Genomic DNA, 15,292 nt, shown 5'->3' on the forward strand with positions numbered 1-15,292 from the left:
TAGGCTCAACTGATTTTTGATAAGGATTGTAAAGAAAGACTGTTGGCAACTGTATAACCTGTCAATTGGAAATATAGCAATTTTTTTTTGTATTCATGTCCATCAGTCTAGAGCAGGGGTTGGCAACCTTGGCTCTTTTATGACTCACGACTCATGTGCTGGCTCAGGAATTCTGGGAGTTGAAGTTCACGAGTCATAAAAGAGCCAAGGTTGCCTACCCCTGCTCTAGAGTCTAGGCATGTCCAAACTCAGTCCAAATTAAAAGGAATATAATCACTAATAGGTGGTTTTGTGCAGCAGCTTGCACTCTACTTTATTATTTTCCCAAGCCTGAGAAGTGGTTTAGCCTGTTATTGGCCCAAAGTCATGCAGCAAGCCTTTTGGCAGTGAATAGGACTTGAACCAGGAACTTCCCAGCCCGAATCCAATACCTTAACTTTTATATCACACTGGAACATGGTATGAAACACTCCAGAATATTTTGAGGGGGCTGCTCTGTTGTTATAAAAATATAGTTCTTGGGAACCTAACTTGTTAATTCCATTTTCAAGTTGTAAGCTGATAGAATAATAGTACTTTTATGTTCTACATTTTGGATTTCAGTCCATAACCTATTAGGAACCAGGTTGCACAACTAGAAGTGAGCAGCTGCTGAGCGAGCAAAACCATCCCTCCCAATCTGGAAAAATTGTCTTCCGCACTGATCCCTGGTGTCAAAAAGGTTGGGAATCGCTGGCCTACAACACATTTGTTACTTATTCTGAATTTATATGGCCTATCTGAAGTAACTGTGCAGTTAATGAAGCATAAAAGTTAACATGTATAAAAATAAAGATTTGTAAAATATTTATCTGTGCTAAAACACTACAAAATACAGAGGGAATCGCTAGCATCTTGGCTCTAAAAGCCCGAGAAGCAGCAAGGCTTTCAACTCTTCCGGGAAGCCAAGAAAATAGGGACTACCTGAAACTCATCAGGAGCCTTTTTTCACAAGAAAGACTTCCAACAAAGGCGTTGTCTTTTTTAGGTCCCACAAGAAAATACTGTTTCATATAAGAGATCTGGCCTGGCATGATAGCGTTAATTGGGGTCCCAGTTTGTTTTCAATATTGTTTTTATTACTTTTATTGTTCATCTGTAGACCTTCCTTCCTCTGTACACCGCCCCGAGTCCCTCGGGAGAAGGGCGGTCTATAAAAACTAATAAATAAATAAATAAATAAATAAATAAATAAATAAATGTACACTGAAAGAACTGGCAAACCATTGGTTTTAGGACAGTTGTTTCTTTGCCCCCCCCCCCTCCACCCATTATTTTGGCCTTGTGCTGTGCAGGGTTTAAAGGTGACAACCACCACTGCATTCAGAAACTTATTGAACACAAATACAGCTCACTTCAGCAGCATAATGCCTGCATTGCTACTTTCTGGACTACCCCATTTTTGAATGTTTTTCAAGAGCATGCCTAGGGACTGCATTGTAGTAATCCAACTAGGAAGCAACTAAGGCATGAATTACATATATTGTTCTGGGAATAGAACCAACGGTGCAAAGGGGATGTGTGCAAAGATCCTACTAGCCATGTTGCCACCTGCTCGAGCCAAAGCAAAGAGAATTGTGAAATTATGTAGTGTGTACACATAATAGCTGTCCCAAAATTTATTTTCAAAAACCAAAGTAGTTTCCCAAATGTTTTCTACTTTCTCAAAGGGACTTTTCTAGGACCAAACATCCCTTCAGAAAAAGGTGTTTTCTTTACAGAAAAGCAATTTTGATATTAACATGTCCACGGGTATCACACTGCAAACCCTCATGAATGCAGATTGCTTCATTGAGTAGTTTTCTAGAAAACGTATCTAGGAATAATTTGTTCATGTTAGTAAATATTGTAGGAATAATGCTGCTAAGTCTGAACAGAATGCATGCACTAAGCTCCCAAAAATCCATCCAAAGCATCCCAAAATCTTTCTTAGCCCAAATATGAAGGGGAGAGGAATTAGAAGGGAAAGGCACAAAATACAACAAATAAATTAGGGAGAGATGATTCTCAGGCGTGCCTAAAATTTATTAAGGCCAAGTGCATTCTGGGAAACAAATCTTTTTTTCAATCAAAATAAATTTTCTATTACTTGTTTTAAAGGACATAGTATTTTGCTGAAAGATATTAAAGTCTATGGATAACATGTTTCCCAAAAACTAGAAATGCTGAACATAGTACATGCAAACCATGATTGCCAACTTAATGGAATTCACGATAAAATGCATAAAAATGTCCACTTTCATTTACTCCTGCTAAACTCAATTTTGCATTATTTGCCTGTACCAATCCCCCCAAAGCAATTCCTCTCTGCAACTAATTTTATCTGTATTAAACTAGTCACAGTTCTGCAAAATTCTGATAATGAAATTAGGAGTTTAAGCACTGTTAGCGGACATAAGAAAGCCATAATCAGCTTTAGTGTAATAACTTGCATCACAGAAATTCAAACTGTAAAAATAATGAACAGGCATATTTCCATATCTTCTATTAAAATGACAATTTGCGTAGGATTCTCTCCCATGTCATAGGATGTGGCGAGCATACATTTTGAGCCTTCTCAGAAATCAGATTACTTTGAACATTGAAGCTAACTGTTTCATTAAAGGGATTTTAGACTAATGTGGTGAGAATCCCAGAGTAAGAGTAAAATGATTTTATTTTATTGCAAACAAACGGCTAAAGTTAATTTCTCCACCCACTTTCTTTAAAGTAAATCAGCAGGCTAAGGAGACACACCCATCTGAAAACTAACATGATTAAAAATTAGATATAAAATGGGTGAATCACAAGTTCATTTGTTTACAAAATGGTGGAGTATACTACTACAAGCACACTAAATACAGTTTTGTGGGGAAAGGGTTACAGACACACAGCTAACTTCATATAGATCCCATTAGACAACTGGATTTACAACAAGTTTGTTTAATAAGAAATGGGCAGAGCCAGCTTTTTCAGAATCAAAATGCAGAACAATGGAAAAAGTTGTTGATGGTGTGTACCTTCACAAGTTGAGCCTCTACAGAGAAATGCAACCAGATTAGATGTGCACTCCACCTTCACTATTTAGCTTTAAGGTTTGTTTTACTTCTTCAAAAAACATTGCCAGATTAAAAACAACAACAACAGGAATATCCCTTTATTGCCAAAAGACTGATTTGATTTTTCTTCCCTCTTCCATACCTAAAAACTGTGTAGAGAATGGAGTGGAAGATGGAGTGTAATGATTATTTACATTGTGTTATTTGGGGAGGGGAGGCACAAAATAGCCTGGTTGCTAAATATTCTGTTTTGATGACTCACGACTGTTTCCTAGAAATTGAGGGGAGGGGAGAAAAAAAAATCTTTAATCAGAGGACACCAGATACAAAGCAACATTTTACTTTTGTTGTGGTAAAAAAAAATCACATTTTACAGATAAAATGTAAGAACCCTGAAATACTGACACATTCGCTTATCGTGCACAATGCTGAGGTTCTTTTTAAGATTCACTTTAAAACTGCAATTAAAAATGTACAAAAAGAAAAAAGAAAACCAAAAACCAAAACCCACAAAGCTTCTAAAAAAGGAACCTGCAGGCACTTCCTCTTGTGGAATGTTTAAAAAGTTAGCCTACTAAAGAAAACAGTCGATTTCTTGTGAAGGTTTTGAAGAAATATGGATCAGTTCATTTTTATTTGGGAATTCAATAATATCCTTGGTGGTAATGCTGACTCCATGGCTTCTGACCCCAGAATTGCTGCAAAAGAACAAAGAGAACACAATGTGATATCAAATTTAAGTTTATGGTTTACTTATGAGTCTTATAAAAAGAATGAGGTATTTACAAATTATGTTTTATTTAAAATTGAGAAGCACACTTACACCCTGCTGCCACTGGTTGTAACCCTGAGATTGATTTTTGTAGCCACGATTGTTTCCCCTTCCTCTGAAATTCTACAGCAAAACAAGAAATGGTTTAAACTGGGTTATCTGTTGAACACTAACCCCTCAATCCAATCAAGTAGTTGAGAAAAATAGGTTTTGTATTCCAGCTGGATATAAATTCTATTAAGAAAATACTAAACTTATTACTAAGAGCATGTCTCCAATACACCGTAGTATATTTCTTATCAAACACAAGAGCCATGAACCATTTAGAAAGAAGCCTAAAAGCTTTGTTCAGGTTAATAGCTGTGATTATACTTATGTGATACTGCACTAAATACAAAAGAGGTGAGAATTCTAGATTAAAATGTACTATTTTATAAAACAAATACTGAGTCAACCTACAAGTAACAGTTTAGGAATAGATTCATTTAGCTTAACCATTATTTGGGGGGGGGGGGGAAATGTAGGGATTGGGGAACCAACTGATTGCACATTTGTATTAACACTAAATGTGATTTGTGATGTTATGTTTATGTCTTTATAATCTTAACCATTTGGAGTCTTGTACACAAAATGGCATTACAAATAATGATATCATTATTAGGATATCATCCTTTGATTAGAGATCACTGGAATCGGATAACGCATGTAAGGAAAAAAACCCTGATTCAAAGTAAAAGTGACTGGAACAACTTTAGACATACTGTTAGCAACAGGCTCATTCAAGTTTAGTTATCAGAGCTACATTCTACTTTTAATTAAAGGTAGATTACTGAAAGCAAATTATTTAAGAAAATAAGACCATCTTCTTGGTTTTAACAACACATTTACCTGATTATAGTTCCCTCTGTTGGGCATTCCACCTCTGTTATAATTTCCTCTGTTTGAATAGCCTCCACCTCCACCTCCTCCTCTTACTGGGAAGACAGGACCACGAGGATATGGATAGCCTATGGCTCCACCACTGCCGCCACCACCACCTCCACGCTGGGGCATATTGCCACCTCTCCTGTTATAGCCGCCACGATTTCCAGGGACTGTGAAGGAAAAAAAATGCTACTCATACTATGTCTTTTTTTTTTTAAAAAAAAAAACAACTATTACCCCAGAAAGGCATACACAACTACAAGCAACTGCTATTCTTCATTGGTTAGCCTCTGCCCAACACCCAGATATGCCATATGGAAAAACTACAACATGAAAACCTTGCAGCTAGAATCCAAAACCTCAACTGGCAAACCTCTGCAGGACCCCAAACAGAGTTCCTTTAAGAATTACTGTAATGAAAGGAAGTGACAAGTCCCAACTTTTTCAGCCACCATCTGTCACTTTCATATTAACCATGAATCAAGACAATCTCTACAAAAGGGATACTCAACAGCTGTATAGCAGTCATTATCCTACTTTACAAATACTGATACTGCCTTGTGTCTGAGCCTGAGAACTTTCTGGAAGTAGATATAGGTAGCTGTAAACCCTTCATAGCTTTTCTCTTCTTTAGGATCAGGCATTTAAGATTCCTACAATATATGGAACATAGGACAAATTGCACTACTGTCTACCTCCTCCTCTGAAGTTGCCACGCATGTTAAATCCACCACGTCCTCTCTGTCCACCTCTGTTAAACTGGTTTTTACCACTCTTTTTATTACTTTTCTTTGAACCAGTATTCTGCTTTTTTTCTGGAGGAAGGGCCTTCTTGCTTTCTTCTTTGTACTGCTCCAGAAGTTTTTGGGCTTCATCTTTTTGCAACTCTACGTAGATTATTTCATCAAAACATTCTGACACCTCTGGCAGAGTAAAATTTCCTATAAGACAGAGAGCCCTCAATATTCAGTATTTATTTCTGAAACCATCAGAACAAGCCAAAGTTCCCCTCCTATATAAAAGGAATATAAGACAGGTAATCTTCACTCAAGATGCTAAAAGCAAGATTCTTGAACACTTGACACATTCTCCCTATAAGGTTGAACTGGGAATACATGCCCACTAAACATGTTCAGCTTCGTTTTCTAGGGCACTTTAATGCCAAGACAGCTTTGTGCATCTGCATGAAGCATATCATGACTGAATAGTGTTAAGGACTGCAGCAGAGGGAACACAATATAGTGTTGTCTTAACAAAGTTACAGAAGTCTTCCAGTTTTTTTTAAAGAGGCATTAATTGTTTAAGGCAAAGAAATTTTGAATCTTTATAGATTTTACATTACTCCTTTAAACAGATACTCAACATCCTAGAACACAGTATAGATTATGTTCCATGCCTTTCATTTTGAGCACTGCATGCTCTGGAAGATCTTTTCCCTCCACCTCTGCCTTCTTTTGTGTTCTTTGCTTGTAGTCTTCATCTTTTGGGCAAACAACAACTGCTTTGCGCTGGAAGCCTGCAAACAGGCACATTTTTCTCCTCTGCGCAGCTGCAGACACATTTGTCTGAAAAAAATGCAGTAACTTACTACACGTAGCTGTCATTGTTAGAGCGAAGTTAAATTAGTGTGCTTAGATTTCACCTCCACATGTATAACGCAATGAAGTTTACAAGTAGAAGGAAGTTATGTACGTTAGGCCTAGACTCTAGGGTAACCATTTTCCCCGATTTTAACTGTACTTTGAGCACAATTGCTGTAATTTCAACTTTATGCCTCAAACACTTATTTCCCACTGAAGTTTAGACTCTATGCCCCTTAAACTGCAGCTTATTTGTCTTAGTAACATAAAGAATTCTCGCCCCCATACCTGATCCAGAATAAAGTTCCGTTTCTTACGAGCAGCAATTTCAATAAATTTGCCAAGACACTGAGGTGCTCTTTGAAGCAACGTGTTAAGTTTTCCAGTGTCAGCCATTTGCCGCTTAAAACCTGCAACCTATAAAAATCAAAGTAGCATATATTAGCATAACTGATTTTAAGTTTACTTTATTATGTTTTAAGCTTAATAAATTAAAATTTCTAAAATAAAGCCACTTTATCCTTTCACACACCAAATCTTAAGAATTAAACATGCTATCCCAATTTATTTTCAAAGTGTCAACTTGATTAGCCAGTTGCAACATCTTGCAAAATCAGAATACTGATTATTGGAATGTTAAAGAAATATCAAAAAGAACTGCTTCATGTGAACAGCCAGGATAGTTTTAATAGTATCTGTCAATCAAGAATCTGAAAAAACATTAACAGCCACATTTCCAAATATGGTGATCAATGTAATGAATTCCCAACTCACTTGAACTGTCCTTGGCCCTTTCCATAATGTCACATCCTCAATAGAAAGCACACTACAACTGATAAGACTAATCAACTAAATGACCTGTAATTCCACTGCCAATTTACAATTTAAGTTGCTATATTTAAAAATTGTGCAATAAATTAGTACAGTAATACCTTACCATCATTTTGTCCATAATAGTATTTGTTCCAAGGATGTTGTACTTTCCAGGATTTTCTGTTGAATGTTTGGTGACCCATGTAGTCTTCCCAGCCCCAGGCAAACCAATCATCATGACCACCTGACGAAAATTTAGTCATGATTTTAATTATAAGGCCTCAAAATAAAACACTTCATTATCTACCAAGTGTTTGACTTGTACTATGAGCTTTCAGCATTGCAGGACATAGGTACCATAAAAAATAATCCTTTCTGAAAATAATAAGCTTTTATATTAATTCAAAAATGGGCTATTACTTACTTCACAGTCTTTCTTATGTTCAGGTCCTTTGGGTCCTCTAACTCTATCTTCCAGATTAACATTTTGGATGAACGTATACCCCTCTGGTATGGGAAAATAAGGCTCATCCTTCTGGCCAAAGTTGAATTCCACTGCACAGTTATGGCAGAGGACATGTGGGAAAATGGGCCGTTCAGAAAGAACTTCTTTAGGGATCTTGAAAGCAATTCCAAGGTCCTGCCCATTCTTTGAGTAAGAGAGTTCCACCTCATCACCATCAAAATTCTGTCATAACAAAAAATACTTTATTAACATAATGGCAATTCCTCAGTAGTTTAAGATATCAGAAAGAATCCCTAAATCTAAACAGATTACTAGTTAAGATTTAACAGTAAATTTTAGAGTGAAAGTCAAGCTAAGCTGCAACAAAACTAGAGAAACAATGAGTCCGAGAAATGTTCTGACCTCATTAAGTGTTTTGGTTCACTTTTAGACAAATGCTAAACCTCCTCCCTGACTATCCTGTTTCAAAGAAGTTCAGTGCTATTAAGTAACTCTCCAAAAAGGAGTTAAGACATGAGGTTCCAGATGAAATATATTACTTTAATATTTATCTCTTGAACATCTCAAATAACTTCCAGTTCAGAGGATTTATTTTTGGAAAGTCTCTGAAATGATATGGTACAGGAGAAAATTCAGCAGTCTTAAAGGGAACATTCCCAAATTTTCCAGAAAATTCTCATTATTGCAATAAAGTTACCAAGTTAGTTGTTCAATTATTAAAAATTACACTAACACATAACAGCAAAAATGGAATATTTACAACCCAAATAAAAACTTACAGCAAAGCATCCGATCACATCATTTTCATCAAATTTCTCACCAAAATCTTCAATCTCACAATTGCAGGTTTTTATCCCTTTTAATGAGTATCCATAAGAGAATTCCTCCTCACCTAATAAATGTGAACAATTACAGATGAGGCTTTCAAACTGTAGAAAACACAAAAACGTACTACTAATGGCACAAGGCAAATTACATATTGGAGAAAAACAGCTGTAGTTCTTTGGGAGGGATGTTAAAATGCCTATGCCAATGGAACAAATTCCACTGTTGTTTATCCAATGAGATTTTATCACTCTATGCCAACCTCTGAAAAATTATTAGGTCAAGTAAACCTATTATCGTAAATGGGGTAAAGCAGGTAAGAGAGAGCACAGCTAAACAACAAAAATGAGTGATGCTTCTAAAAGTTATTTATTACTTTCTTTGACATGAGAATTCTTTCCAGTATTACCCTACATAGAGGAAGGAGCTACACTTATTCTAATTCTAAGAACTTCCAAAAGTAAAAACAAGTTTTTTTGGTAACATGTATTGATTTCTTACATTTTAATCACTGCACTGTGTGGCTTGGACGTTTAACACAAAACTATTCAATTTGACTTGTGAATACAAAATTCAGTTTCAGAAGCAAATCATATCCATGAATGTTTCAACTTTGATAACACCAATGCAACTAAAACAATTCAAGACAAATGTTTTGTATACCCTAGCACGTATATAAAATATAAATCACATACAAGCTGTTTTATCTTCCCATTATTAAGAGAACCAAAGGATAAAATGTTTAGCTAAGAATGGGAGATGGGGGAAGAAGGACAAGAGATACCTAACTGGCCTACTGTTATATGTACGCTTAATTACATTTTATTTATATATATAACAAATTTAGCTAAATCTAAACAGGCTATAATTAACCAAAGTTTTAAAAAAATTGAACAGTTTTTCCTCTCTCATCTCAGAATGGCAGAAAAAAAATCTTACCAAGCAGCATCCCACTTGTGTTTAGTGACCAGCCAACTCTTACTTCATGTATGTCAATGTCTTTTGTATACAGATGCTTAACAGGAATTTTTTCAGTTACCTATCCCACAGAAAATAGAATTTAGTTTTGACAAAAGTAGGCTAAAAATATATTACAAAACCAGGAATTTCTCTTCAGAATTTCTGCGACACACCCATCTTTCCTCTCCACTTTTCATGCTATAATATGTATACGAACATGGACATTTTCTTGCTATTTTTGCAAACCTAAACCCAAAGACATATTTCTTCTTGTGTGTAGATGATGCTATTTTGGTTACATAGATAGAACTCTGTATTTTATTTTAATAAACTGTTTAGGATTAATATACAATATCTACATTTTTCCCAAGAACCAACAATTCTTTCCTGGTTAGCTTTTTCTTTAAAAGCAAAGGGAGCATTATACTCTAAGTATTAAAGTTATTTTTAATTAAACCTGGTACATATTCATAATACCTTCAGATACCAACAAAGTATCTTCTTTGCCTTTACAAGTTGTGATTCAGCAAAAACACTATCAACATCAATGAGGACCTAAGACCACTATTATTTTCACTTACTTTCATCTCAAAACAGACTTTTCCTTTCGAAACTCCATAGGAGGCTCGTCCTCCAGCCCACAGAAAGGCAAAACTTTCCATAGTTAATGAAGAAGCACTAAAACGATCTCTTGAAATTTTAAAGTGTAGGTCACAGTTATCTGTCTCAAAAAAAGGGGGGAGGTGGGATATAGTTGAAATCTGTTGTAGTACGTTATAATATAAAAATGAGCATCTTTAAAAAAATGTGGTTCACATTATTTTGATTTAAAAACAACTTGCATGTATTTCTGAATTACCATGGGTGTATTTGCAAATGAATTCATCCCAAACAAAAACAAAAGCTACAAAACAAAGTCGCAAGATCTATGTATAGGATACTTAAATTGACTCCAGAATTAAAATTTTCTACATGCAGCTTAGGTATAAGGTGTGATTATCATGCAATTAAACAAATGTGGATAGAAAATCTACCCATTACCTGATGATTGGATGACTTATAAAAAATTTCCAAACTCTTTTTTTAACAACTCACAGAATGTCAACGTTCAAGTTGCCCTTATATCAATTATTTCATATCCTTTATTTACAAAGTTACCTTTGACCAAGAGCTTTTAATGCTCCATGAATCAGATTTTGAGTTCTGTGAGTATCCCAGATCAATACCCAGATAACTATGCAAACAATTTCAATTAGGTTGCAGTAACCACATAATTTGCTTTAGTCCGTTACCTAACTTGCTTAGTTTCCTTCTGTGTGTTCACCAACATGTATCTAGCATAGGATTGTGGACACAATACTAGTAGCAAAATAAATGCCAAAATTTTGCTGAACCTTCATTTGGGGTATGCTTTGCTATGTCTAAAATTCAAGATGGTTTTCAAGATAACGGGTATCAGGTTAAGCAATTTTCAATGGTGCTTTAAAAGCTTTTTAACAAAGAACACCAAATAATTAAACTTCCCAAACTAATGTTAACCTAATACCATATTACAGATACAAGCCATATGCAATAGCTAAAACTAGGTTTCAGAGATAACTTAGAATTTTTGATAACCTGGTTTTTACATTAACCTATTCATATTGCATGACAGTATCCAATATCATTACAGTAAGCATCATATTAAGGTACTTCCTATTTTCTTCCCGTATTTCCAAAAATTTCTATATCATTTCCAGCTTGTGATGTACCTCTAGATTTATAGATGGGTACAAAGAAAAATATTTTCCATCAATTTCAATTTCTTCTGGCAGATACTACTGCATTTCACTCAAAAGCAGCATAATTTTATATTACAGTATTCAGATTTTTTTGCCTTTAATGACAAACCTAAGTTTGACCCCTTAACAGGACTTAATAAACTTATTCAGAACTAAATCTCCATGATCTAGTCGCTCTCTATCCCAAAATCAAGCTCACAGTTCATTCAAAACTACAGTGAACATGCAAGTGATAGGCTCTTTTGTAAAAGAGAATAGTTTTCTTCTCCAATAGTCATGCTTCATGTATTAGGTATACTTTTCTTTTTTTTAAAAAAAAGAGCTTTAATATAATCACTCATCAGTTAAACCGTTCATGGGCAACACAGCATGACAAAACTGAACCAACCTGCAGCAAAGAAAAATCTGATTTACTGTAAACTTGGTATAGACAAGCATTTATAAACTGGTTTCTATCAGTTTGTAATATTTACCAATGCAAGCTTATGTGCCTCATTCCAGCATTTAATAATAATTTATTACAGCTCTGAAAGTGGTATCCACAATATAAAATTCCGCTAGCTTTTTGTGGAAGATGTTATTTTAAAAATTCATCAGTAATTAGTATGTTGTATCATATTGGCTTTCGTGGGATTATTTGTTATGATGTCTCTATAACAATAACTAGAATATGCCTGCAGAGTTAATTTTAAAAGATAAAAGTTAGGCTTAGGTACAAAATACACTCAATCTATACCCGTGTATGTTGTACCACTTTCTCATTTGGCTTTTCATCATTAGCATATTTCTAAACAATCTTGATAAATTATGATAGTGATGGATATTGAACAATCAATTCAAATAAAAGCAGAAATTGTACCTCAGGTGTGGTATTAAGCATAAGTAGATCCTCAAAGTCTTACCCAAGAAGTACTTTTTAAGAGACCAGCACACTTTTTTTTTACTTACAAGTATCAAGACAAACCACTGTGTCATCAAAGTGTTCATCCTCTTCTTCAACAGGTGGCTGTGGTGATTTGGCCCTGATCAATTAAAAAAGGCACTTGAATTCATCTATCGGAAAACATTTAAGTATTTCATTAAAAAAACTAAATACCACTTATTACCTGCTATATTTGTTTTCTTCAATATACTCAAAATAGCCTCGTCCATGGTCTTCCCGTGGTCTTTTCACTCCCCTTTTTTTCTCACCAGGTTTTTGTTCAGATTTAGTTTCTCCTTGGAAATTTTAGAGGAAAAAATAAAGTACGTTAGAAACAACATAGTAAAATGCAAAGGGACAAAAACCCTGCTCTGGAAACGATACGCCCTGCAGCTGACTAAGCAACAATCCGTCGCTATATTCATCCACCGCTTTCCGTTTTATTTCCACAAGTAGCCGGCCATTTCGTGGCTTCAGGCATCATTTCCGCTCACTGAATTTGAAGACGGCTCCAAAGAGACTCGTAACCCTCACCCAAAGAAACAAGCCGCTGCGAGAGGCCTCCATCGGAAGAAAAGGACTCGCCCGCCTCCATCGCAGTTCGCGTTTGAACTCGAAGAGGCCTCAGCGCCTCACGAGCGGATATGACGCAGAGGCGCCCAAACGCTCCCCCGCGCGTTCCACAGCGCGCCCCAGCGGCTCCTCTGCGCCGCCCTTCCCCCGCGCCCCTTCCTCATTGCTCTCGCGAAATGGCGCAAGCGCCCCTCCCCCCTCCGAAACACGCGGCGCGCGAGGCCTGGAAATCCCCGAAGGACGAGTTGCCGCGGCCGCCGAAAGAAAAAGAAGATGGCGGCGCTCCCCGACCCCGCGAAGAAGCCACCAACCGCCTCCGCCCATCTGGGCTCCGCGAAGTACTCACCCGCAGGGCGAGCGGGCCCGCCAGGCTTTTGCTGCTGCTGCTGCTGCTGCGGCTGCTGGGTGGGCGAAAGCTGCTTGGCGCTGGGCTGACCCGAGGACGCAGGAGTTGGAGTCGGAGTCGAAGCCGAAGCCTCGGGAGCGACGGCGCCCTTGCCAGACGATTCTTTCCCCACGGCGCCATGGCCGTTGGCGTTCCCGCTGCTGCTAGTGGTGGACGGGGCGGCGGCGGCGGCCTCTTCCTCCTCATCTTCCCCCTCCTGAAAGCCTTGGTCGTCGCCATTCTCGTCGTCTTCTAGATCGTCGGCCGCCTCTTCTTCACCGGCGGTCACCCCCTCGCCGTTCTCTTCGCCCAGCTCCATGCCTTCTTCCTCCTCCTCCTCCTCCCCCTGGCAGCCGCCGAACTCCGCCTCCTCATCGTCGTCGCAGGCCGCGGCCTGGTCGGGGCCTCCGCCTCCCGAAGCCATCCCCAATTGCTCCTGGGCACCTCCGCTGCCCGGAGCGGCTTCCCCCAACTCCTCGATGTTGCCATTGCCGGGCTCGGTGCCGGCTAAGCCCCCTCCACCGGTCTCCTCTTGGTCGAGCGCGGCTTGGAGCCGTTCCATGAGATCGGCCTTGAGGCCCTTGTCGGAGAGGCGCCGCTTCTTCAGCTCCTCCTTGAGCTCAGAAACCTTCAACTTTTTCACGTTCACCGGCGAGCAGCTCATGGCGGCAGCGGCGACGGCGGCAGGGAATCGATGCGGTCTGGGCGTGGGCGGCTGGCTCGTATGGCTGCGGCAGCTGCAGAAAGAGACCCGCCTGGCGCCAAATCCTTTCACCGAGGCTCGCGAGGCAGGAACGAGGAGCGCGACTCACGGGCTCGAGCACGTAACGCAACGTTTTCCCCGCCCCCGCCGCGCGCCTCCTATATAGCCTCGCCCACCTTGCCCCACCACCTTAGCTCTCCTCTCTGGCGGAATCCGGCTATAAGTCTTGGGCGGGCCGATCTTCCACATCACGGGCTAAACAGACTCGCTTGATGCCAGGCCCTGTGCCTTCCCTCCAAAAACATACCTGACTGAATTAGAGACAGAATATTGCTTATGGTTTTTTTTCTAGCAAATGGTAGGTTTTAGGTTGTTTTGGGCACAAGTTGCAATTTTTTATTTATTTTATTTTATTAGATTTATATACCGCCCTTTCCCGGAGGACTCAGGGCGGTTTACAGGGCATTTTAAAATCACATCAATACAAAATACAAGTTAGAAGACAAATAAAAGATTAAATTATCCCTGAAAATAAAACCCCAGTTAAAATTCTCAGCCTGGGTCAGAGAGCTCAAAGAGCCAAGAGTTCAGGTCTCGGCGGAATGAACGGAGGTCAGGGGCAGTTCTGAGCTCCACGGGCAGCTGGTTCCAGAGGGCAGGCGCTCCCGCAGAAAAGGCTCTACCCCTGGGTGTTATCCGCCGGCATCGGCGGCACCCTGAGAAGACCCTCCTTCTGTGAGCGCACTGGACGAAGGGAACTTGATGCTGGCAGCAGGTGTTCCCTTAAATATCCCGGACCCAAGCCATTTAGGGCTTTATAGGTCATCACCAGCACCTTGAATTTTACAGGAAAGTTATCATTTATGACTACATTAAAAAGTATGTAGACAGAAAATGGAAATATAATAGGACCGAGGATTGTATTGGTTGCCATATATTGTAATGACTTAGATTAGAAGCTGCGCATGTGCACATACGCTAAAAGGAAAAAAAGCACCCTGAATTCCACCTTTGTCCGTGGCATCTTATTAAAAATTGTTCAATTTCCACTATCTCAGACTTTCAATTCAATGATGGTTGAATGTCCTTAACCAAGGAACAGTAGCAGTTAAGATGGCTACACTGGTATCTTTGGAGATTTGGAGATTCCAAAGATTGTCCATCACTGCCCAAAGATACCAAATTAGAATACCTTACATCTCTGCATATGCACTTTGAATTCATATTCTATTGTATACCATTCAGTTATTCAGCATAATCTTTTAATTCTGTAATCTTTAATTGCTCTCTGCATTTGTTGGGTTTTATAGAGCAGCAGGTTTTGAACATTCTTTAAACAACAAAGGTCAAAGAATAAAACTTTAAATTATATATTAGGCAAATTGAGGCAGCCAATGACAAACATAAGGCCTACATAGAGGTAAGAACAATTCACTAGTAAGACACTGTTTTTAATGGGATATTAATAAGTTGGAAGGGTCCTTGGAGGTCATCTAGTCCAACCCCCTGCT

At 38.5% G+C, this 15,292-nt stretch overlaps 1 protein-coding gene across 1 annotated transcript; it reads right to left on the bottom strand.

Moving 5' to 3' along the window:
* Positions 1 to 2,035: 2,035 nt before the first annotated feature.
* On the bottom strand, positions 2,036 to 13,885 carry HNRNPU (heterogeneous nuclear ribonucleoprotein U). The gene is made up of 14 exons (XM_083349908.1): positions 13,040 to 13,885; positions 12,305 to 12,416; positions 12,147 to 12,220; positions 9,999 to 10,138; positions 9,397 to 9,496; positions 8,412 to 8,524; positions 7,591 to 7,854; positions 7,291 to 7,410; positions 6,642 to 6,770; positions 6,170 to 6,338; positions 5,469 to 5,714; positions 4,738 to 4,943; positions 3,901 to 3,972; positions 2,036 to 3,775 (listed from the first exon to the last, which is right to left on the bottom strand). The coding sequence occupies exons 1-14, from the start codon at positions 13,740 to 13,742 to the stop codon at positions 3,722 to 3,724; spliced, it is 2,502 nt and encodes an 833-aa protein (XP_083206034.1). The 5' UTR covers positions 13,743 to 13,885; the 3' UTR covers positions 2,036 to 3,721.
* Between the last annotated feature and the right edge of the window lie 1,407 nt (positions 13,886 to 15,292).

This window comes from Vipera ursinii (genome assembly GCF_947247035.1).
Source record: "Vipera ursinii genome assembly, chromosome: 1".
Classification (NCBI taxonomy): Eukaryota; Metazoa; Chordata; class Lepidosauria; order Squamata; family Viperidae; genus Vipera; species Vipera ursinii.